The sequence below is a fragment of the Corvus hawaiiensis genome, chromosome 8 (assembly GCF_020740725.1).
Source record: "Corvus hawaiiensis isolate bCorHaw1 chromosome 8, bCorHaw1.pri.cur, whole genome shotgun sequence".
Lineage (NCBI taxonomy): Eukaryota > Metazoa > Chordata > Aves > Passeriformes > Corvidae > Corvus > Corvus hawaiiensis.
The window spans coordinates 37,543,938-37,566,578 of record NC_063220.1 but is presented as its reverse complement, the minus strand read 5'-3'; the positions used below and the strand labels follow the sequence as shown (position 1 = coordinate 37,566,578).

The 22,641-nt window shown below is 51.7% G+C and overlaps 1 protein-coding gene across 1 annotated transcript; it reads left to right on the top strand.

Moving 5' to 3' along the window:
- The first annotated feature begins 2,271 nt into the window (after nt 1-2,271).
- LOC125329075 (putative neutral ceramidase C) lies at nt 2,272-19,083 on the top strand. Its single transcript, XM_048310411.1, has 20 exons — nt 2,272-2,402; nt 3,930-4,015; nt 4,396-4,545; nt 5,034-5,210; nt 5,579-5,706; nt 6,262-6,339; nt 6,779-6,899; nt 7,604-7,729; nt 8,040-8,126; nt 10,340-10,444; nt 10,546-10,627; nt 11,073-11,188; nt 12,819-12,913; nt 13,760-13,799; nt 14,616-14,711; nt 15,180-15,275; nt 15,881-16,030; nt 16,791-16,850; nt 17,402-17,490; nt 18,559-19,083. Exons 1-20 carry the CDS (start codon nt 2,276-2,278, stop codon nt 18,746-18,748), a joined length of 2,199 nt encoding a protein of 732 aa, XP_048166368.1. The 5' UTR covers nt 2,272-2,275; the 3' UTR covers nt 18,749-19,083.
- The last annotated feature ends 3,558 nt before the right edge of the window (nt 19,084-22,641 follow it).

The following is a 22,641-nucleotide window of genomic DNA, read 5'->3' as shown; positions in this document are numbered from 1 at the left end:
GGGGTTCCAGAGCCACTTTTCCTCGGCTCTTTCCATTTTGTGGGGTGAGGCTGGCAGGGCCCTCGGGCACGGTAACAATTCCTTAAAACTCCATTTCTTCGCTTTTACTGTATTTGCTCCAGCAAATGCATCACCTGCAGGAAGAGCTCTTGCTCTTGCACAGCCCCTTCCTGGCTCGTCCCTGTCCCAGCGCCTCTCCCATGCCAGCAGAGCAGCTGCTCCACGGTTTTGTCTCCTCCAAGGCCAGCGCACCCTGTGGGACCCGGCCATGCCCAGGGGCATGGCGGTGTCATGGGATATCTGCCAGCCCACACGGCCGAGCAGGCTGTGTCCAGGCCCAGCAGGTTCCTTGGGAATCACAGGAGATAAGGTATCAGTAAATCTTGCTTCTCCCCACCAGCCAGTCCAAAAACCACAGAGCCAAAGGGCGACGCTGAACGTGACCTTGGAGTGCTGACGCAGAGAGAATGCTCACCCTTGGACCAGGGATGCGCCAGGGAAAAGGGGATGGAAAACTGAACCTCCCGAGAGGGGAGGGAAAATGCCAGAGGTGCTCCCAGCTTTTAACTCCCACCACAATGCTGGAGGGAGAAAGGGCTGTGGCTGCTGGAATCTTCCCTCCCCGCTGCACCAGCATCTGAGGGTGTGGCGGGTCTGGTTATTTTGGGGAGGAGCAAATTGCCAAAACCCTTTGGATAAAGCATGTTGGAGCAGCTGGGGAATTTATCCAGAGCTATCTGGGACTTGAAAGACAAACAGATGGAAAAAACCAGCTGGGGTTTAACAAATAAAGTTTTAAATAAATAGAAATACGTTAATAAAAAGTATTTTACACTTAAAATACAATCCTGCTCTCAAATTCTTCTAGCAGAACGTGGAAACCCTGAGGACTGAACTTCCATGAGCATTAGGAGTCACATCCAGATGGGGGGGCAGCCACCCTTCCACAGGCTGGTCAAGCTGTGATGAGGCAAAGGGGAGGAAAAAGAGTCCCTTCCTGAATTCCTCGGGCACCAGAGCTGAGCAGGGCAGTCCTGGACAGGTTACTTTGGGAGAGGGAGATGCTGTCTGCAGCTTAACATAAACACACCAGGGAAAAACCTTCCCTCGCCTCCCTGAGGGATTAAAACTATTGATTGGTTTCTCCTTATCTTGTGCCACGCTTGACTCATGGGGTTACTCAGCAAGAACTTTCCAGCTGAACTTTCCAGCCTGGAGCAGGTCTTGAGCTGGGAGCCGCTGGGACAGGTGAGGGAACTCAGGTAAGGCCGCTGGAGATCCCCCTGGGGTCCCATAGGATCGGTGTTTGTATCTCCCCGTGTTATCAGGGCAGTTTAATCAGCTGGAGGATGAGAAGTGTGTGTGTGTGTGGTGCTGATGTGTTTCAGGCTGCTGCTGGGGTCATCTGCACAGCTCAGGCTGCCTGGCAGCCAATGCCACGCTCAGGGAATGAAAGGGGCAGGAAGGATTTGCTGCCAATAAAATCTTTGCTCTGTGAAATTCAGCCCTGACCATGAGTGCTGTAGCAAAAGGAGCTGATAAGAGAGGTCCCCTAGAGCAAGTCTAAGTGACCACCTGGCTCTCTGCTGCTGCTGTTTCTCACTGCCACCTTTCCAGGACCGTAAGTGCTCATTGCAGCAGTTGTTTCCTGCGGGTTCATTGTTTCCAGGGCGCATTCCCTGTGAGGAATAGCCTGGAGCCAGGAGCTTCACCAGAGCTGGCCAATGTAACTGCCAGGACAACCAGAGGCTCTGCCTCATTCTTCACTTTCTAACCCCAGAATAATCCCAGAATAATCCCAGACTCACAGAGTGGGGTGGGTTGGGAGGGACCTTGAAGCCGAGTTTCCTGGATTGATGTTTATTATGGTGACAGCATTCTCTTCTGGCGTGCTCTGAGCTGCAGCATCTCCTTCAGCCACTCAGAGAGCACAGCATCTGGTGGAATACTGTGGGGTTTATTCCAGGATCTCTTCAGAAAGGCGAGCAAAGTGCCCTGGGAAGCGTGGGGTCGGGAATTCGGGCGCTCTCCCTGTCCTGTCAGGCCTGGTGATGGGGAGTGGTTGCTGCCAGCAGGAGACACGTTTTTGCTGTCTTAAGATGAAAAATAAATCTCTGCTTCCCATCCTTCTCTGGGCTGCTGCCGTCTCTGACAGCAGGCTGGGCCCACAAGCAGCTCTCTGAGGGTGGGGTGTGTGCTCTGGCTGGGCTGTGCCCCACACTGGGATGTACCTGCACCCACAGAGGCTCCGTCCTGCACCCACAGAGCCCCCACCATGTGTGGAAAGAGGTCCAGGTGCTCCTTCTCCCGGCTGGAGGTGATCCTGATCGTGTGCCTGGTGCTGATGATCGCCCTGACCGTGGTGCTGCTGGTCCTGCACTTCCTCACCAAAGACACCGATGGCAAGTGGAGCCACCTCAGCCTCCCTCCCCCTGTCCCAGGGGGTGCCCAGGGCAGGATTGAGATGAAAGGGGACAGGCTGAGGTCCCCAGGCCGCTGCTAAGCTGCCACCAGCACTCTGCCCGTGGTCCTTTGCCCAGCCAGAGCAGCAGGAGCAGGGGGTCCCACCAGCAGCTCTTGGGGCGTGGATGCACGGCCCGGGCATGGGGCGAGGGTGGCTGCAGGGATCCATCCCCTCCTCCCATCCTCCCCTCCCTCTCTCTGCCTGCTGCAAAGGGCCCTGGCAGCCCCTCGCTCCCGGGGCTCTACCCAGGGGTTTCACAGCCCCATCACAGCCCACTGATGCCTCTAAGCCCACCCCAGGCCCAGGGCGGGAGGGGGTCGGGAGCTGGACTCCACGTCCCAGCAGTGGCACCTCCCGGCCTCTGAAGTTCGGGCTCAGACTGGAGGAGTTCACATTTGGGACTAAAAACTTCATGTGCTTAGGCTATAACACGTCAAGGGTGATTCTCCCCTGTGTTGGAACTCTTGGGGCAGGAGGAGGATGAGGAGGAGGAGGAGGAGGAGGAGGAGGAGGAGGAGGAGGAGGAGGAGGAGGAGGAAGAGGAGGAGGGTGGCTCAGTTGACTGGCGCCACTTTAAATAATGTCAGTGTGAGTGTTTCCCTTCTCCTCTGTTTCGAGTGAGAGCCCAGGAAAGGCCAGGCTGGTGGGAAGACGGAGCATCCCCAGATCCCAAAGCCCTGCCTTGGGCCGCAGCAGCTGCCTGGGGAGGGCTGTGGGAACACAGCGAGCACACAGAAATATTTAATATTTTCTCACAGTGTTATCTCAGCCCCCAGTGATTTCTGGCTCTGGGATTTCCTGAGATGCAGACAATCCTTCTGATTTATTATGATTTGGTAGCCCTCGATGGCTTTTCTTCCACGGCTTTGTCCATCCTGGAAGGATTTCTGCACCTTCCTGGTGGCTGGGGTGAGACGTGACCTCCTTTGGGAGAACTTTTCCTCACCATTTGCCTGGAAATCACTCCCCAGAGCTGCTTTCCCTCCTCTGACCTTCAGCTGGCTCTGCTGGGATTTTTTTGGGGAGGACCAGGGCACCAGCACTGGACACAGGATGTGCTGGATGTGCCCTTCTCTCTTCCCCAGTCCCTCCCCAGTAGCTCCTGACACGCCATCCCCTCGTTCTTACCCCTGCTGAGCTGAATTGTCTGTGTGAAACAGCCCTTGGAGCTGGTTCCTGCGTGGTGCTGGTGGGCTTGGAGAGTCTAACTGGGAGCGCTGGGCTGGTCTCCCCCTCGCTGTGCATCACCCCCATGTGGCACAGCCCAGCCACCCCTCTGGAGAGCTCCCTGCCTGGTTCTTCATGCCTGCTCCACCCTTTGCCACCCCAGAGGCCTTCACAGCCTCAGCACACTGATGGCCAGCTGGAGATCCATGCAGAGCACTTGGCCAGAGCTCTCTGGCCTCTCCTGCCCCCGATTCTGCTCGCTGCTGTGCCGCTGATCTGCCCTTTATGGTTCCTGCAGATTCCAACGACGTCGTAGAAGCAGCACGGTACTTGGTGGGTGTTGGCAGAGCTGACTGCACGGGCCCTGTGGCACAAGTCCCTCTGGTGAGTTGGGGAAATTCCTCCTGGGGTTGGGGAGATACTGATTTTTCATCCTCTGTGAGTATTTTTTGCAGGATTTTTGGTTCAGAGCCTCTGCCTTGCCAAACGTGTGCCCCCTTCAAACCTTAGGTGAAGTTTCTTTGAGGCTTGGAGCAACCTGGGACAGTGGGAGGTGTCCCTGCCCGTGGCAGGGGGTTGGAATGAGATGGGTTTAAGGGCCCTCCAGCCCCCACCATTCCATGATTGTCAGAATTGCGGGGCAAGACAGAGCTGCAGCTCGGAGTTGTCGAATGAGTCCTCTGGCCCCCAGGCAAACCTACTCAGGAAAATGCATGCAGGGGGATAAAAGGCTCAGTATTTATGGTGGAGCTCCTCTCTTGCAGATGGGATACGCCAACCCCGACCAGGTGGGTGGGGGGCTCCTCTCGCGCCTCTACAGCCGAGCCTTCATCGTGGCAGACCTCGAGGACTCCAAACGGGTCGTGTTCGTCAGCGCCGACATCGGAATGGTGTCCCAGAGACTGAGGCTGGAGGTACGGGGCTGGAAAGGAGGGGCTGGGTGCTTGCAGTGATCCCTATGGAGCATGGCAGCACGCTGGTTGCTTCCTTTGGGATTTCCTTGGGGAGGTGCTGTGTCTCTGCTGCGGAAGAGCTTTGGACTCCTCAGCACATGAGGCTGGGCTTTGCTCACGCTTCTCTTAGCGGAAAAATTACCAGGAGTTCATTGGAATCACTAATACGTTGTCTAAAGTGCAGCAGAGGAGGGAGGGGCATGCTGGAGAACTGGGGGCTCCTGGGATGGTCTGGGATTCCCTTCAAGTTGGATATAGAGGTCTTCTCCCAGATATTCCTACTTTGGGGCTCCTGCCAGGCCAACAGCCACAGCCTCCTTGTTGTGCCAGGCAGAAAGAGGAGCGTGAGGAGGGGGATGGATGGTTGGGGTTTTTGCAAGGGCTGGCACAAATCTCTGCAGCCTTTGGGCAGGAGAAGGGGTTTTTCAGGAGCACCCCCTTCCTCCCAGGTGCTGAAGCAGCTGCAGAGCAAGTACGGGGAGCTGTACCGGCAGGACAACGTCATCCTCAGCGGCACCCACACGCACTCGGGGCCTGGAGGCTACTTCCAGTACACCCTGTTCTGGATCACCAGCAAGGGGCTCATCAGGCCAGCCCTCAGCTCCATGGTCAATGGCATTGTGAAGGTCAGTGTCACCCAGCCCAGCGTGTGGGCGCCTAACACAGCTCTGGCTGTGGTGTTTGGGGTGGCACGTCCGCACGGCACAGCCCGACACACGCGTGGAGGTGGGCTTGTGTTTGCTGGTGACAGCAGCTCAAACAGCAGGAGCTTTGGATCCTTTCTTCAGAGACAGCCATGGGTACTTTGAAAAGGTTATCAGCATTTTCCGGAATTTTAGCTGGGTTAAGAAAAAATCCCAAACAAATGAACAGACAAGCACCCCCAAATTCCAAGAAAGGGTTGGGGATGGACAGCGGGGGGAAGAAAGGGTTTTTCTAGATAACCTCACATGTGCCTGGCAGCCTGATAACTCTGTGTCTTGCTGCTTTGCAGAGCATAGAGATTGCCCACAACAGCATGAGGAAAGGAAGGCTCTTTATAAACAGAGGCACCGTAGAAAACAGCCAGATCAATCGCAGCCCCTTCTCCTACCTCAAGAACCCAGCGTCCGAGCGGAGCAGGTAAAACCTCCCCAGGCGGGGGGGAAACAGAGCCCTGTAGAGAACCCCTCCACATCCCAGCCATCTCACAGCTGCTGCTTCTGGTCGCCTCAGGAGTGCCAAAAACTTGGAGCCAGGACTGTGGCAGAATGAATGGTGCTGTGGCCACCGAGGTCACTTGGGTGTGCGCCTCCCCAAAAACTAACTGCAAAGACAGGCCTTGAAAGCTGTGGCTGCCCTCTCCAAGCATGAGGAACTGGTCAAGGAAGTGATCTTGTGCTTTATTTAGAAAACCAAGAGTCAGAGGGCACCAAAGTGCCATCCTTGGTGCATGAATCTGTGCTATGTCCATTGCCTGGAGGAGCAGTGCCTGAGCACGGTGACAGCCACAGCTCCTCCCTCACCTTCCCAGCTGGTGTCAGGTGCTTCTCTAAGCCCTCGCTGTGCTTGGGTAACACCTGGAATGACCTTTTCATGTCCTTGCTCAGCTTAGTGGGGATTTAAGCTGGTGGAGCAATGCAGAGCACAACCACAGCCCTGGCTCTGATGGGATTTCCCTGCTTTGTTCCCATGCAGGTATTCATCCAACACGGATAAAGAAATGGTGGTGCTGAAGATGGCAGATGAGGATGGACACGAGCTAGGCCTTATCAGGTACTGATCACCAGGGCGGCAGGTTTTCCTCCACACCCTCATTATTTTTTGTCAGAATGGAGGTGTTCCATTTTCCCCCCTTTTTTACCTCACTGACTCCTCCTTGTTCCCTTGAATATAAAAATCCCTGAAAAATAAAATTCTCTGGGTTAGTGAAAGAGCCAGTCCAGGTCTGAAGGAGCTCTTGGCAGCCCCGATAAGGACAGTGACAAATTCTTGTGGCCTCAAGGCCTGGATTGTTACAGCCATGAGCCCTCCTGGTTAGGACGGGAGAGGATGGGAGCACTCTGCCCTTGCTAATCCATCCCTCAGCACCACGGGTCTCCAGCTGCATTCTCCCAAAGAAAATTCCCACAAACACATAAGATTGAACGAGCCAATTGCCACTGCACAGAGTGAGGAAAGCCTTTTCTGTGTGTGCCTTGTGACCCCTCCCCAGCTGGTTTGCCGTGCACCCGGTGAGCATGAACAACTCCAACCACCTGGTGAACAGCGACAACGTGGGCTACGCCTCCTACCTGTTCGAGCAGGAGAAGAACAAGGGAGCGCTCCCTGGAGAGGTGGGAGTGCTCCCAGGAACGGGTGAAGCCGGGCTGGGACAGGGAGGGGTGAGGTGGGACAGCAGGGCAAACACACGCACTGAGGGCAATGCTTTGGTTTATTTCCTCTCTTCCTCTACAGAAGGGAAATGGGAAGGTGTATTCTCGACTTCCCAAACTAGTAGTCGGTGGCAGTTATTCAGACTTTAAGAATAACTCACGTTTTTTTAAATTCAACTGCTAAAAACCGGGGAGGTCGGGGTTGCCCCATCCTTGGAAGCGTTCAAGCCTTGAACAACCTGGAAAGTGTCCCTGCAGTCAGCTCCAATAGCTCTCACCCTGTAAATCAGTCATGGTGAAAGCCTGGAAGGAAAACCAAATCCTGTGCAAGGTGCTACAGTGTGACTCATTCACATCTGGTCAGCAACGTGCGAAGCTGGGGACACTGAGCCGGGAGGAGCTGAGGTGGAAGAGGGGGAGGAGGAAACACGGTCTGCACACCAGAGTGCTGTGAAGTTCTCCCTGAAATGGCATCATGTGCATCCAGTTCTCCCTTGCTCTTCCCGCCCAGCCCTTGGGATGTGCCTAAAGCCCCGCTGCAGTGCCCTCGGTGACTCCGGGAATAGAGCAGCGTGGCGCAGGGTGACAGCAGCTGCAGGGAGAGCTGCACGGGAGCTTTGCAGCTGCCCCTGCAAGGCGCTGAAATGCTCCTCTGGCCTCGGCAGGGCTCCTTTGTGGCCGCCTTTGCCTCATCCAACCTGGGGGATGTGTCCCCCAACACGCGGGGCCCGTTCTGCGTCAACACGGGCGAGTCGTGTGACAACCCCCAGAGCATCTGTCCCATCGGAGGGGTGAGTGTGACCCGCCTGTCCCGCCTTCCACGGGGCCCTGGGGTTGACCACTGTGCATGGGGAGGGCACTGACACTAAAGAATCACCTCTTTTTGGGTGCTTCTGGGTGCCCCTTCCAGGAACTTGCTGACCTTTTTCCCTCACACCCCCAGTTTTCCAGTTATTCACCCCAATTTGTCTTGAGTGTAGTAACCCCATGGCTGATTTTGCTGTGGCCTGCAAGAAGCCCTCAGTTGCCAGAGTCTGGCAGCCACCTGGCAGTGCCACCTGCTCTCCATACTCGCTGACCACCTGACGGATTTCCCCACAGGCAGCGATGTGCATGGCCAAGGGGCCTGGGAGTGACATGTTTGAGAGCACCAGGATTATAGGGCAGAACATCTTCCTGAAAGCAAAGGTAAGGGATATTCCGGAGTGCGTGGGGGTGCTGCTGCCACAGGAATTCCTGCTCGTTTAAGCAGCTTGGTGAGCCTTGTGGGTCCCTTCCCTCAGGGTATTCCATATTCTGTATTCTATATTCTACATTCTATATTCTATACTCTATAGTCTATATTCTACATTCTATATTCTATATTCTGTATTTTATATACTATATTCAATATTCTACATTCTATATTCTATACTCTATACTCTACACTCCATATTCCATATTCTATATTTTATATACTATATTCAATATTCTACATTCTATATTCTATACTCTATATTCTATATACTATATTCTGTATTTTATATACTATATTCTATATTCAATATTCTATATTCTATATTCTACATTCTATACTCTATAATCTATATTCTATATTCTATATTCAATATTCTATATTCTACACTCTATATATCCTATATTCCATATTCCATATTCTATATTTTATATTCTATATTCGATATTCTATGTTCTATGTTCTATACTCTATATTCTATATTCTATATTCTATATTCTGTATTCTACATTCTGTATTCTATATTCTATATTCTATACTCTATATTCTATATTCTTCATTCTATAGTCTATATTCCATATTTTATATTCTATATTCTATACTCTATATTCTATATTCTACATTCTGTATTCTATATTCTATATTTTCTATTCTATATTCTGTACCCTATAGTCTATATTCCATATTCTATATTTTATATTCTATGTTTTATATTTTATATTTTATATTCTATATTCTCACTATCTTGTACCTGTTTTGGTGAATGTCTGTAGATTTAAATTACTCTCAAGTCTCTTAGTTTTGTTTTTAATGGGTAAATGAGCTCTGCAAGCAGCTGTTGATGTCTCTATCTGCTGCAGTCAAGAGCACCTCGGAGCCTGGAATTTGTTAGGCTTAGGACAGTGTAGGAAATCCTTTGGGTAGTGAAAAATCTCCTCTGGTGCAACAGATCTGATTAGACACCTGAATTTAGCCTGGACAACACATACTTTTATTTAGATCCACCATTGAAGCTGTCGTGGTATGAAAACATTGGTTTGGGGTTTTAATCCCAATATTCCTCTCTGGGATATAAAGAGGATGTCCCCACCTTACCCTCTCCCCCTCCCTCCCATTCATCTCAAAGGCATCATGATGGGAAAAATCCTCCTGGAAGAGCTCAGAGGCACCACCACACACCACTTGTGAGCCTATTTGGCATCCCATTCCCAAACTGACACAAATGGGAGGTAAAATGCGTGGCCGAAACCCCCGCAGAGGCTGCTCCCCTTGCTCTGCTGGGCCCTGCATTTCCGGGGCCCTGCATTCCCTTGGCCCTACGGGCTCCCTTTTATCACCTGCGGGCTCTAAGCCAGCCGGGGTTGGATTTGCTGGTTGCCCTCCAGCACGGTGTGAGAGCAGTGAGTGCAAGGAGAGCTTCTGGCAGCGTTTCAGGGGCAGCAGCTTGCAGGAACCGGAGCGTGTCCAGCAGCGGAGGAAGAGCAGGAGGCCTGCTGGTGGCATTTCCCTTCGTCACCGTTTCAGAGGCTCTTCCCTCAAGTCACTCCAGGCTGATCGTGCCTCTGTCCCCTGTCCAAATGTCCTGGTGTGTGCATCAAGCACTGCTGTTGTCTCTAACACCTCAGACTCCTGGCCTTCAAAGGCTGTGCCCTCAGTTCCTTCCAGGAGTGTCATTAAACCTGCAAAGCTTCTGGCAGCACTTCCCGTGTACCAACCTGAGCATGGAAAACTGTTCCCTGAAGGGCTGAGTGTGTGTAGTAAATACCCTCAGCTGTCAGGGGTGTAGTAAATCCATGGTAGAGTCCCAACACCTGCAGTGACTACAGCCAAGCACTCCTTTCTCACAGAAAACATTTTTTGTGCTCAGTCCAAGGTGTGAGAAATGCCAAGAGGTGGCAACCAGGAGAAGGAAGTTGCCATCCTGCTGAAAGAGGGGCATGTTTCAGCTGTGAAAGAAAAGTGTCCTCCCTCTGTGGGACAGGGAGAGCTTGCAGAACTCGGGGTGACAGAAACAAAGGGACTTGGGAAATACAGATCTGCTTCAACACCTGGAAGAGGCTCTGGGAAGGTGGAATGAGGAGATGATCCATATGGCTGTTCCGCAGCACAGCTGGGTTCCTGATTGCTTGTCCCTCAAGGATTTTTTCCCACCTGGTGTGTCCCTCAGGAGCTGTATGAAAAGGCCTCCCAGGAGGTGACAGGACCCCTGAGCTCAGCCCACCAGTGGGTGAACATGAGCAATGTGTCCGTGGAGCTCAACGCCACCCACACGGTGAGAGCGGGAGGAAATGCCCTAATCCCACAGCAGCCCTGCCACACCCAGGGGAACTGGGTTTTCTCTCTTCTTCCCTTTCCTCCCTGCTTCTGATCTAGGTTAAAACCTGTAAGCCAGCCTTGGGGCACAGCTTTGCTGCGGGGACTATTGACGGAGTGGGGGCTTTCAACTTCACCCAAGGTAATGTGGGGGCAGATCTCAACGTGGCTTTGTACGAACAGGGCAGGCACTGGGCATCCCCCAGACAGACTGGAACAGCACCCAAAGGGATGGTTTTTAGGAAGGTGGAGGAAACCCCTTCGCAGGTTTGTCTGTGTCCATCAGAGAGCTTTGGGAAAAGGATATGGCCATGCCCTGGAGGAAGGAGAGCAAGGGGATGGATGGGGAGTAGGGAGAAGAAAGAGCTGGTTTGGGACTCTCCTGCTCATTTGTTCCTGTTACCCAAAGGCTGCCAGGATGGAGCTGAGCTGGGCTGAAGCTCAGCCCTTCAAACCACCCCAGGAAAGGGAGGTGGTCGGAGTCCACTGGGAAATATCCCACCCCTGGGAGCTGGGAGCGGGGAGTGTCTGTCTGAGAGCTGCTGGGGCAGCTGAGGAACAGGGTTGAAAGAGGTTTCCCCCTCCAGGCTCAGTAGAAGGGGACCCGTTTTGGGATCAAATCCGGGACCAGCTGCTGGGAGAGCCATCGAATGAAACCAAAGCCTGCCACAAACCCAAGCCCATCCTCTTCAGCACGGGAGAGGTAAGGACACAGTCGTGTGTGCCCTGGGGAGCGCAGGGATCACTGATCTGGGCTGGCATCAGCAATCCTCACAGATCCCATCCCTCACGGGGTTGTTGGGGAGCTACAGGCAGTGTCAGGTGATGAACAGGGAGGGAGCACAGGCTGCATGGGCTCTGAAGGTACGGTAAGAGAAAGCAAGGATTAAGTGCTGTCATTAGCTCCCATCAGAACGAGAGAGGTGGGAGTTATCCTCTCTCTCCAGGAGGAGAAACCACACCCGCTGCTCTCACTAGGGCCAGAAAAGCCCCACTGAAATCCATCCTGGCCTAAGTCTCTGCCTGTGAAGCAGCCCTGAGTGGAGGCACAGGGAAAATGCAGGGGGTGAGGGGTGGCTGCCAGTGTGTGGAGCTCGGCGTAGCCTCCCAGCAGCCTCTGATTCCGCTCTGCTGCTGCTCAGATCTCTATAGCTCTGCGTGCATTTTCCGTTCGGTTCCTACCTTAATCCAGGAAAGGACCTTCCCTCTTTCCGCAGGACAGACAGGTCCCACAAAATGCAGTGATTCATTTTGGGGTCTTTTGGAAACTCTTCTTGTCACAACAGCAGGGATTTGCTGTACGTGCCCTGGGGTGAGGGCCTCCAGCAGATCCCACTCCCAGCAGGACCAGCAGCTGCTCAGGGCATGTCCCGAGGAGCAGGGGCAGTCAGCAGGGATGGGGACGCCTGTGCCGGGGATGCCCTGCTCATCCAGGGAAGGGCTGTTCCTCAGCGCCCTGCAGAGCTGCTGCTCCATCGATCTCAGCCCATCCCCATGCTCGGGGCGTGCCTTGGCCTTTGCTCTTCCCGAGCTCTCCCCAACTCCAGATGGGAATTGCTGCCCCTTTCCCCTGCTCCTGATGCTCCCTTGGCCCTGAGGCAAACGCGCCGCCGTGCAGAGGGATCATGTCCAGGGCTCTCTAGAGCACTCAGGTGAGGCCATCTGGAGAAGGAAATTCATGGTTACTCCTTTCACCAGCCTCCTTAAAAGCTTCCCTGCTGTCGCTTGGTGTTCAATCAGCTCCTCACCTCAGCTCTCCCCACAAGAGCCCCCAGCTCCTCCCAGCCTCCTCCTCTGCGCAGGATGGTGCTACTGAGAGGAAATGACACTTCATTCTTACGCTTTAGCACATTTTAGGGACGCTCTGGCAGGCCTCCTGCTCCTGATGAGCTTCACAAGCTTTTGTCATTCATGTTTTGCCCCCAGGAAATTGCTCCCCAGAAAAAAACCCCTTTTTTTGGCTCGCTGGAGTGGGATTTTTCATCTCCCTGTCAATCCCACTTCTATCCTTTTTCCATGTAGGTGAGGGGTTTCTAGGTGCTGCTCTGACCTTCTTTACCCATTTTGCCTAAAGCTGCCCCTCTGGCAATACCTTATTTAGGGTTTTTTTTTTTGCCTTACCCGTTGTATTTACATGTGCCTTATGTGACTCCTACGGTCAGACATCACACGAAGGTAAAACACCTTCTCACAAATCAATTCAATTGCATCTACAAATAAACTTCACAAACTGAATTTATTTGCCTGCTTGATGACTGTAGGAAGGAAAACACCTCAGCTGTGTTTTTCCTACTAAACCAGAGTATTTCTATGCACTTTTTCCTCCCCCTCAGATGACCTGGCCCCACCCCTGGCACCCGGACATCGTGGACGTGCAGATCGCTGCCATCGGATCCCTGGCAATCCTTGCTGTTCCCGGGGAGTTCACGTGTGTATTCCTTGGGTCTTGCTCTACTTATTGCAGCTGAATTTCATTCAAACCTCCTGAAACAGATCGGCCTGCAGGTAGAAAGTTGGGTAGGCTCAAAATTGCCCCCAAACTCACCCTGGGAATGATTGAGATGCACACAGGCTTCCTGAATCCTTTGCTACAAGATGCAGTTTTCAGGAAACCAAAGGAATTTGTTAACTTTGATTCTGGTCTTGGTACCACAAACACCATAATGGAGAATTTCACTGGCTGTTGATGGTACAATGATACAAATTTAAATAGGATAATGATTTATCTCTGTTACCTTTTAGTTCCTACCCAGCCCTGGGGTGCCTCCAGCCCCTCCCTGGCTATGGTGATGGCTGTGAAATGTTTTGAGGTGTTTTGGTTGAACTTGTGCAGAAGCCTTAAGGGATGTTGGGCAGTGCTGGAGGTGCTGTGGGAATTTCTGGTGTGTGCTGCAACTCCAGCCAGCAATTCCTGCTTTAGATCCCTGCTCTCCACAACTCTGGAGGGGGTCGGGCTCTGCTGCCAGGGAACAGGGACAGGACAAGGGGAAACGGCCTCAGGCTGGGCCAGGGGAGGCTCAGCTTGGACAGCAGCAGGAATTTCTGCATGGAAAGGGTGCTCAGGCCTTGGCAGGGGCTGCCCAGGGAGCTTTGGAGTGCCCATGCCTGGAGGTGTCCCAGGAAGGGCTGGAGGTGGCACTCAGTGCTCTGGGCTGGGGACAAGGTGGGCATCGGGCACAGCTTGGACTCCATGGGCTGGGAGGGCTTTTCCAGCCTCAGGGATCCTGGGATTCCATGATTTCTGGAGCCTGACGTTGTTCCCTCCATGCCCTAGGACCATGTCTGGACGCAGGCTGCGGGAAGCTGTTAAAAGTGTGAGTTGCTGAGGTTTCCCCAGCATCCTTCACCTCTGGAACTTCTCCTTTCTTGAGCCTCCCGCGTTTCCCTCGTCCCCTCCCAGCTGGGCTCATGGGGCTTGCGTCCCACAGATGTTTCCTTCTCCCACTTGCTTCAGACAGATTTTCCACGTGCTTCCTGGCAGGCAGGAGAAATGAATATCCTCCCAAAACCCCCACCTGATCAGGTTTCAATCCATTAAGCCAATTCCCCAGGGATTCAGGCACAACTGATGCCAGCAGGAATTTGGCTCTGGGATGGAGGGGTTCAGCTCCTTAATCCCTACCAGGAGTTCACAACATGAGAACAATTGTGAAAAAAGAAAAGGCAAAAGTATTTTTTCCATTTGATTGACACATCCTGGCTGCAGCCTGAATAAAATCCCAGTCCCAGATGCTGTCTCCACAATTCACTGAGCCTTTCTCACGCTTATGTCCCTGATTTTTAGGAGTATACAGACATCAGCTTCCAGAAAACCTCTAGATTTACTGGAATGTGAGGTCATTTGTCCTCGTTTTTCTTTGGGGAGTGAACATGAGACGTTAAGAAAGGCAAATTGCACTTGTAGGTTTGCATTCCTGAGCATCCCTTCCCACTATAACTTTGTATCCTGTCCTGGCAAATAAAAATATTAAAAAAAAGTATAATAATAACAACAACAATAATAATCATGCCAATGGCCATAACAATAATAACAATATTGCTATAATAATATTAATATTAATAATAACAATAACAGTATAGCCATGCATTAAGCAGTTGTTTCAAGGTAAGGGTTTTATTTCCTTCCTTAGGAATTTGATTCCCATGGGACACCAGGGATGAACATTGTGATTGCAGGCCTGTGCAACGTCTACACCCACTACATCACCACCTATGAGGAGTACCAGGTAAGTGTTAAAGTTGTGGATTGAATCTGTCTGACTGAGTTCAGCTTTGGGCTACACAGGCTGATAGTTCATGTGAAATTATGTTGTGTTTGGAGTTCTTTGCCACGAAAATGGGCAGGGAGAACTGGGAGGGAAGGTTAGAAGAATCCCACCCCAAAAAGTTGGAGGGGGAGGCAAGCTGCATCATGATCCTTTGAAAGAGGGTAAAAACTGTGGTAATTGGAAGAGCAAAGAGGGTAAAAACTGTGATAACTGGAAGAGCAAACAGGCCCTCCCTGTTTGCAACAGGCTGGAGAACAAGGAGTAACCTGAAATCGCAGCAGAAATACTTTGGCAAGTGGTTGGGGCTGAGTCCTTATCAGAAAGGGAGTAAATAACCCCACTGCTGATCCTCAGCTGGGCAGGGTGGGGAGTACACACCCCTCAGGAGCCCTCCCAACCCTCCTTTCCCGAATCTGTCCTTCCCAGGTTCAGCGGTACGAGGCTGCCTCCACCATTTATGGGCCGCACACCCTTTCTGCTTACATCCAGCTCTTCAGGGGCCTGGCCAAGGCTATCGCTCTGGTAAGCAGCATTTCCTACATGCCACAGGCTGCTGGGGACCCCTAAACCCTGTCAGTGGCCATGGCTGCTCCTCAGTGAGGCCACACAGGTGCTGTCCTCTCCGTTCTCTTCAGAAACCACTTTGAGAAACGCTACATGGTATGAATATAACTCCTGTAACAGGGGTCTCACACCACTTGAGAAATTCTGGGCGTTTTGCAGCTCAAAGTGGAGGAAATCAGTACCTCCAACCTTCCAGCATGGCCCGAAGTTGCTGCTTTTCTACCAAAGGAAAACAAAAATCTGCTACGTTTTTGCTGTACCTGGCCGTGCCCATTGTCACTGTGGCCATGTGAATAGGCAGGAGCTGTGGGCAGGAATATCCCGGCATGTTCTAGGGGCTGGATTTAGGAGAGCCCAGCAACAGGGCAGCAGGTGTCCTGCAGGGATTGGTCCTGCAGGCAGAGCACAGACGGAGATCCTGAGCTTCGCTTTCCCTCTCACTTTATTATTCCTACAATCTGTGCAAGCAGGGCTGGGAGGCGGGGCCGGAGCGGTGCTCTGCTTCCTCAGGGAATCCTGGTTATCCCTGTGGCTGTTTAACGAGCTCATCTTTCCTCTCCCAGAATGCCACTCAGGATTTGCCCCGTGGTCCAGAGCCCCCACTTTTCAACGTAACCAGTGTGACCCTGCTGCCTTCCCTCAGCGCTGAGAACGCGCCGGCCGGTAAAACTTTTGGGGATGTGCTGGAAGAAGTGAGACCAGAGTATCAAGAGGTGAGGGCTCCAGGGAGTCACTAAAACCTGTTTGGGAAATCGCCTGTAAACTCCTACCCCTCACCCCACAGGTCTGTGGGTCGTGGTGCCCTCAGAACAAACAGGTCTCATCTCTCTGGTGGGCACGGTGGAGAAGGCAGGGACAGAGCATTCCCATGCCAACGGTGCTGTGCTGAATGGGAATAAAATGGATAAATAAAGGGAAAAATAAAACCCCTTCGTTCAGCACAAAGCAGGTTTCCCCTTCTGCTTCAAAAGGAAATAGCAGTTGATTAAGTAGGCAAATGTTGTACAGCGATTCTTTACAAGCAGCAGTCAGGTCACCTTTGATGCCTCTGCTGTGGAACGTAGATGAAATGAAATCAAAATGTCAGAAATGGTTCTGTTTTCTATGCTCAGCATTTAGATAAGGTGTTCAGAGCAAGGGCTTTCCTCTCATTGCTATCTCCAGCAGTGAGGCACAGGGAGGCATTCTGAAAAATCTCCCTTATTTCCTCCCTTTTCTACGTGCAGTGGCGGAGCTTGTGCAGCGAGCAGGACGAGTGGAATGGCAAGGCCCAGGACACCAGTTCAAAGCATAAACTGTCCACTGCTCTTGCAACAAGTGAAATCATAAATAATTTAAAACAGCAACAACCACCCAAGCACAACAAAACACCACAAAACCACCCCACCCCCTAAAAACATCAAACTGCCTCTTCAAAGGGTGCTTTTAATGTGCTGCTCAGCCTTTAATACAAATCTCAATTTCCACCCCCAGAGAGAAGTTGCTGAAGTGACTTTTGTGGGTGCAAACCCCAGGAACTCTGCAGAGAACGCGGTAAACCTGATGGAATGATGCTGGAGTTGGGGTGGTTGGGATTAATGGATGTTTGGGCAGGGTTTCCTCACTTTGCTGGGAGACCAGAGGCAGATATGTGCTTTGGGAATTCACACCACCAGAAAGCTTTTGGGGCAAAGAAGTGAATTTGGATTGTTTATGATCTGCTTATGTTATTGAAGTTGGCCCATGTTGTGTGTTGAGCCAGGCACTGTTTGTCGGTGTCCAGGGCAAAGCTGGTCTTTAATTTCCATCCTATCAGCCTGCTGCTTCATTTTAACAAAACAAAGGGAATTAGAAAAGCTCTTAATTCATCCCATCACTCACCTTGCACAGACATTGTCGCTGCCCACTCTCTTATTATAGATAAATCCTTCGCATCATTTACCAGCCTAAATTCGGCAGTAAAAGATAACATTTTTGCCAGTAATTCCCACATTTGCCAGTAAAGCATGAGGAAGCACAGTCCCTTCCCTGGTTTGAAGTGCCACAGAAGGTGGGGACGTGCCTGCTCCTTCAGGGTCTGCCCAACTCTGGTGTTTTTATTCCAGACTGAGCATAACTTCCTGACAGTGGAGAGATACTCCAGCATTTCCAGCAGCTGGCGTGTGGTGCTGAATGACGCCTCCTGGGACACCAGGTGGGTGCCTTGAGCAATTTCCCCGTCCCACAGACTCCAGAGAGTCATTCCAGTCTAACCTGAAGGGCTTCATTCCAGAGCTCCCAACCCCAGGCTGGTCTTGGCCCTGCAGGTGATGCTCTCTAGGCAAGGATCAGCCTATGTTTGGGGGGTTAATCTGGCAAAGCTGGTGTTTTCCTTGGCTCCAGAATCTGGAATGGAGGCTTGTAAATTTGGGAAAGACAAGAATTACAGAAGGTTTGTGGTCCAGCTTGCTCCTAGGCCGTATCCACCCATCTGTCACACCATGAGGATGAAGAGGAAGCCAAACAGAAACCAGGAGAGACTCTCAGGGAAAAACTGGCCAGATTTATCATGCAGCATAAACAGACGACAATTTTAAACTGTTTGGAAGAAAGAAAAGTTAAGGGTACAGATGTCAGCCTTCAGGAAAAATATCCTTGGAGCAGCAAGGCTGGTGTCACCTCTCAGAGCTGCAGGCTAATCTTCACCATCTCCCTCAGAGCCAGCTGAAAAACCCCTTGTGCCCAGATGATGTGTGGAGTTGGGAGGCTGAGCATTCTCTGTGGAGATCTGGGGTTGAGCAGAAAGGCTTTTGCACATGGAGTCTGTAAAAGGAAACGGGCTTTTGATGCGGAAATGGGTGCCAGAAGTCCTGAGCTCAGTAATTACAGACTTGGTGATTTTAGTGAATATTCACCCTCTTGGTTTAGCTCTGCCCCTGCACAGGGAGCACTGAGCTGGCAAATGTTGCTCTCAGAGGTGGTACACATTGGTACAAATATTTTCTGTCTACAAACGGGACCAGTGACTTTTTTCCCTGTGTTCCCAGATACTTTTCAGCCCTGCCCAGTTTGGTTTGCTTGGCTGCTGCCCTGATAGCCTAAATGTATGAGGGAAGGTTAAAAGAAATTGAAGGTTAAAAGAAAGGAGAGGTTAAAAGAAAGGAGAGGTTAAAAGAAGCTCTTAAACTACCCTTACCTGCAGTCCCCTCATCTCATGGCACGGAGTGAGCTCCGATGCAAAGTGGATTTCCTTGCTGACTGCAGTTTCGGGCCTGTTTTCCAGGTTTTACTGGAGCAAGGGATCCCGTGGCCAGAGCAACGTGACCATTGAGTGGCACATCCCGGCTGGCATGGAGCCGGGCACGTACCGGCTGCGCTACTTCGGGCACTACAAGAAGAAGGTGTCCCTCTTTCGCACCGTCACGGTGCCATTTGAAGGCTCATCCTCAGCATTTCAAATCACAGCCCCATAGCTGATGCCATTCCCTAAAGGAATGGTCTCCTTGAGCAGTAGATTTGATAGCTGGGCTGTGCAGGAGTTGGGCTTGGATGGTTCCTGTGGGTCCCCTCCAACTCCAGGTGATTCCACGGTGTTCTAGGAGGGCTTTTTGTGGCTCTGGACATCACTGCTGCCCCTTGAGTGCTGCTGGTCAGCCTTTGCTGTGCAAAGCTCAGCTTCCTGGAAAATTTTGGCTTTTCCCTGCAATTCAGTCTCCTCAGGTGTCCTCCTCAGTCAAGTGGGTCCTGTCCTGGCCAGACCTGGTTGCAGCTGATTCTTATTGTAATAAAAGATGTAATTTCTTCTTTAGTCGCTAAACCGGCCCCTATTGATGGTGAATAGGCTCTCCCAGAGGGAATCAGATAGTAAGAATTGAATTTATGAGTTAAAGCTGTGGGTAAGGCAGCTCTGAACAGGTCCCAGCCTGCTTTGTTGGAGCATCAGGAAGGACTCAAGGCCAGCAGGCTCTGGCTGGATGAAGGGCCACCCAGAGTCACCTACAGGTGGGTCATCAGAAGTGTTTGTGATCCCTCTTCAACCCACACGTGAGTTCCTCCAAGCACAGAATGAAGGCACCATTGTAGGGTACAAGGACGGTGCCCAAACCTGTTGGCTGAAAGGGTTTCACCACAGAAAAGTCCCCAGGAATGCAGAGGATCTTTCCAGGAGGGTTTCAGAGCTGCCTGGACAAAACCATTACCACCCTGACCCAGTCTTGGTGGCAGGTGCCTCCTGAGCTGCCTCCCACCAGCACTGCCATGGGCTGCCAAAAGTAGGGACAGCTCCAGAGTCCCTAAATCTCTTCTGACCCCTGCAAGTGGTAAAGCTGGGGGCCACCGGGAGAAGAAAACATATTTCAGGTCTGGATTTAGGGTTCTTGTAGGGCCTGACAGCTAAACAACTGTAAATGTTTAATAAGCTGCAATAATGTGTACCAATTTTGTACGCAATCTCCTTAATTCTTCAGAGAATCATCAATCAGATAATTTTGCCTCTCTTTAAAATCAGCAGGAGAGGATGAATTATTCATTTCCAACCAGCTGCAATCAGTCTCAGAGATCCCCATCCGGAGGAGCTCGAAGCAGTTGCAATATTGAGTCAGGAAAAAGAGAGAGCTTTGAAAGAATCAACTCCCTGGAGATGCCCCTGATGTCCTGTCCTAAAAACTCCCCCAGCCACCCCACTGACAGTGGGGGACTTCAGCAGTACAGGACGCGTTTAAGCAAGCCAAGTGGAATTGCACAGTTAATGATTTACCCTCTAAACCATGAACGTCTGACCCCAAAAGAGAGTTTTTAGGAAGCTGGGGGGTCCCATGGGAGAGGAAGTGTCGAAAACCAGAATTAGGGTGTCTGGAGAGCCCCCCGTGGCCCAGAGCAGGTCCCCTCGTGAAACACCTCGTGTTTATTGGGCTGGCACCAGTGGGAACAGGATTTTGACGTTTTGGGGCCGTTTTGGGGGTGACTTTTCATAATACTTTGTGTCTGGAAAATTCTCTAGGAGACACGCCCTTGATTTTCATTGCCCTTTGACAGCAGCGTGGCTGTCGGCAGGCAGTGGCCAGCAGCCCCTCCCTGGTCCCTGCACGCTTTTTTGGGATGCTGTGCCTGGATCCAGCAGCCACTAGGTGCCAGTGCTGTTTTACACGAGAACGAGCTCGAGCCAAAGCCTAGGGAAAAGAGAATTTTTCAGGAATTTGGGCACCTCGCCAACTGTTAAATATAGCACTCACTACTCCCCACAGTTGCTCGTCCCTCTCCCGGGCTGCTCTCCCTCGACGTGGAGCCATTTGTGCCCTGCTACGTGCTGGGGAGAGGGGCAGAATTCCACCTCTGTTTTATTTTTGTTGTCGTGGGATATAAACTGCTGCGAACTCGGGAAACTCGTGTGCACAGGCTGAGCTCCTGTGCAGGACTCGAGCACGCCACAGCCTCCCTCCTGCGCTTCCTGTCCCTTCCCGATTTACCAGCAGTACTAGGAGTGCTAAACTGGGATCTGACCCGAGGTGCTGCGGGGAAAGGGGAGAATCCTCTGCTGTCTCCAGGCTTTGATGCAGGATTTGGGGTTTCTTGGACCCTGTGGGTGTCTGGGGCTTTTTCCAGCATCCCACAGAGGGTATTTGTGTGCAGCCTATCTGCAGCTCTCTGGTTTTTAACGTCTCCACAGCCAGGGTCGTATATACACGAGGTGGGGCTGGGGACCAAGGAATGGCACTCTTTCAAAGTTTATTCCTTAAACAACCCCAAATCTGGATGGGCACAATCCTGTGGAGAGCTGGAGCCAGGCCAGGATGAATTTCCGGGCGCGCAGAGGAGTTTGAGGTGTCCAGGGAGAGAGCAGCCCACCCCAAGAATCCCCAAGAGACAGGGGTTGGGTTGTCTCAGCCCCCACCAGCACTTAAAAAAGCACAGCTGAGAACTGGAATTTTAGCCAAGACTGAGATTTTGGGGCACACAGCAATTTCCAGCCCTTGGAAGAAAGGAACATCCCATCAGAGCACCATGACCAGGCTGACCCCCAGTCAGTGACCAGCAGGGACTGGTGACCTCTGACCAGGGTGTCACCTTCAAAGGTCGTTTGGTTTGGGGTTTTTTTTTTTTCCCAAAAAAGGGAAATCCAGGTAGGTATGTGGATGGAGAGATGAGTTTAAATGAGATGGTCCCTGGGAGATAAACTGGAAAAATGGAGCCATGAAAGCTCCAAGGTAAAGCAGATCCCTTGGAAAGTCACACTGTCCCATGGACTGGCAGGGTTTGAGTGGAACCATGGGAGCTTCCCTGTTGGATGTTCCAGGGTCTGGCCAGCTCCAACCACAGAGCTGTGTCACCCTCAGAGATGTTTCATTCTCGCTCTGCACCTCAGATGAGAGGCCCTGTGTCGTAGAGACCTCCAGGAAAGCGCTGGCTGGAAGGAGGGAGATGGAAAATGCAGTTTTTGTACCTCTTGCCTTGCCAGCAGCCAAAGATGAGGCCATCTGCTGATTTTTCTGGGCATTGATCTCATCACTTACACCTCAAACTCGTCTTAGACTCGTTGGTGGAGGGTGGACATGGTTTTTGGCTTTGTCTTGCTCTCCTCTGGGAGCCCACATCCTTACAAACGGGAAATAATGTTCTCTTTGAGTTGGGCTGTGGGTTTGAGATTCCTTGGAAGATCATCCTTGCTCTCCAAAACTGACCAGCCAGCTGCTGCCGAGCAAAGAGGGGATCTCGGTTGTGCGATGGGGGGAAACGTTACAGCACAAAAGCAAATTCTCCATTGCCCTGGTTTCAGAGGAAATGAAAGCAGGACAGCGTGAAGAGCTAATGAGGGAAAATAATAGAGCTGGCAGAGCTGCTGGAGCCCAGAGTACAGCTGACCTCTTTGGAAGAACAATGTTGAGCTATTTTGGCAAAACCTCTTTTGGAGTGGCAGGGAGGTGTCGGGTCATCAGTAGCAAGGTACCAGAGCTTCCCCCCATTTCCTGGGCTCAGGATCTCTCTGGAAAGGTGCAAACCCAGAGCCCCTCATCCCAGGAATTGCTGTTTCTCAGTCATTTAATTGTGATGGTCTTCCAAGGAGCAGGGCCCCATCTTAAAAAAATTTACCTGTTGGTGACCTGGCAACAGGCTCTTCTCAAGGTGGGGCCAACCCCTCACAGCCCTAAATCACAGATCTCCCCATTTACCCTTTATTTTTGCACGGTGTTGTCTCACTATCGAAACAACCCCCAAAAAACCTCCACTGGGATCAGGTAAGGAACACTTACCACTGTAAGAAATTCACAGCAAACCCAGTTCCTGCAGCACTGACGGGTGAAGAATTACTGACCGAAGAGGTGCTGGGAAAAGAGGCCAATCCCTTGATTTTTCACTTGGAAGTGCAAAA

Excerpts from the sequence above, each read along its gene's own strand:
- LOC125329075 (XM_048310411.1), top strand. The coding sequence starts at position 2,276 with ATGTGTGGAAAGAGGTCCAGGTGCTCCTTCTCCCGGCTGGAGGTGATC. Across the intron at positions 2,403-3,929 it reads CCTCACCAAAGACACCGATG|ATTCCAACGACGTCGTAGAA; the intron begins GCAAGTGGAGCC and ends TGGTTCCTGCAG. Across the intron at positions 13,800-14,615 it reads TGCGGGAAGCTGTTAAAAGT|GAATTTGATTCCCATGGGAC; the intron begins GTGAGTTGCTGA and ends TTCCTTCCTTAG.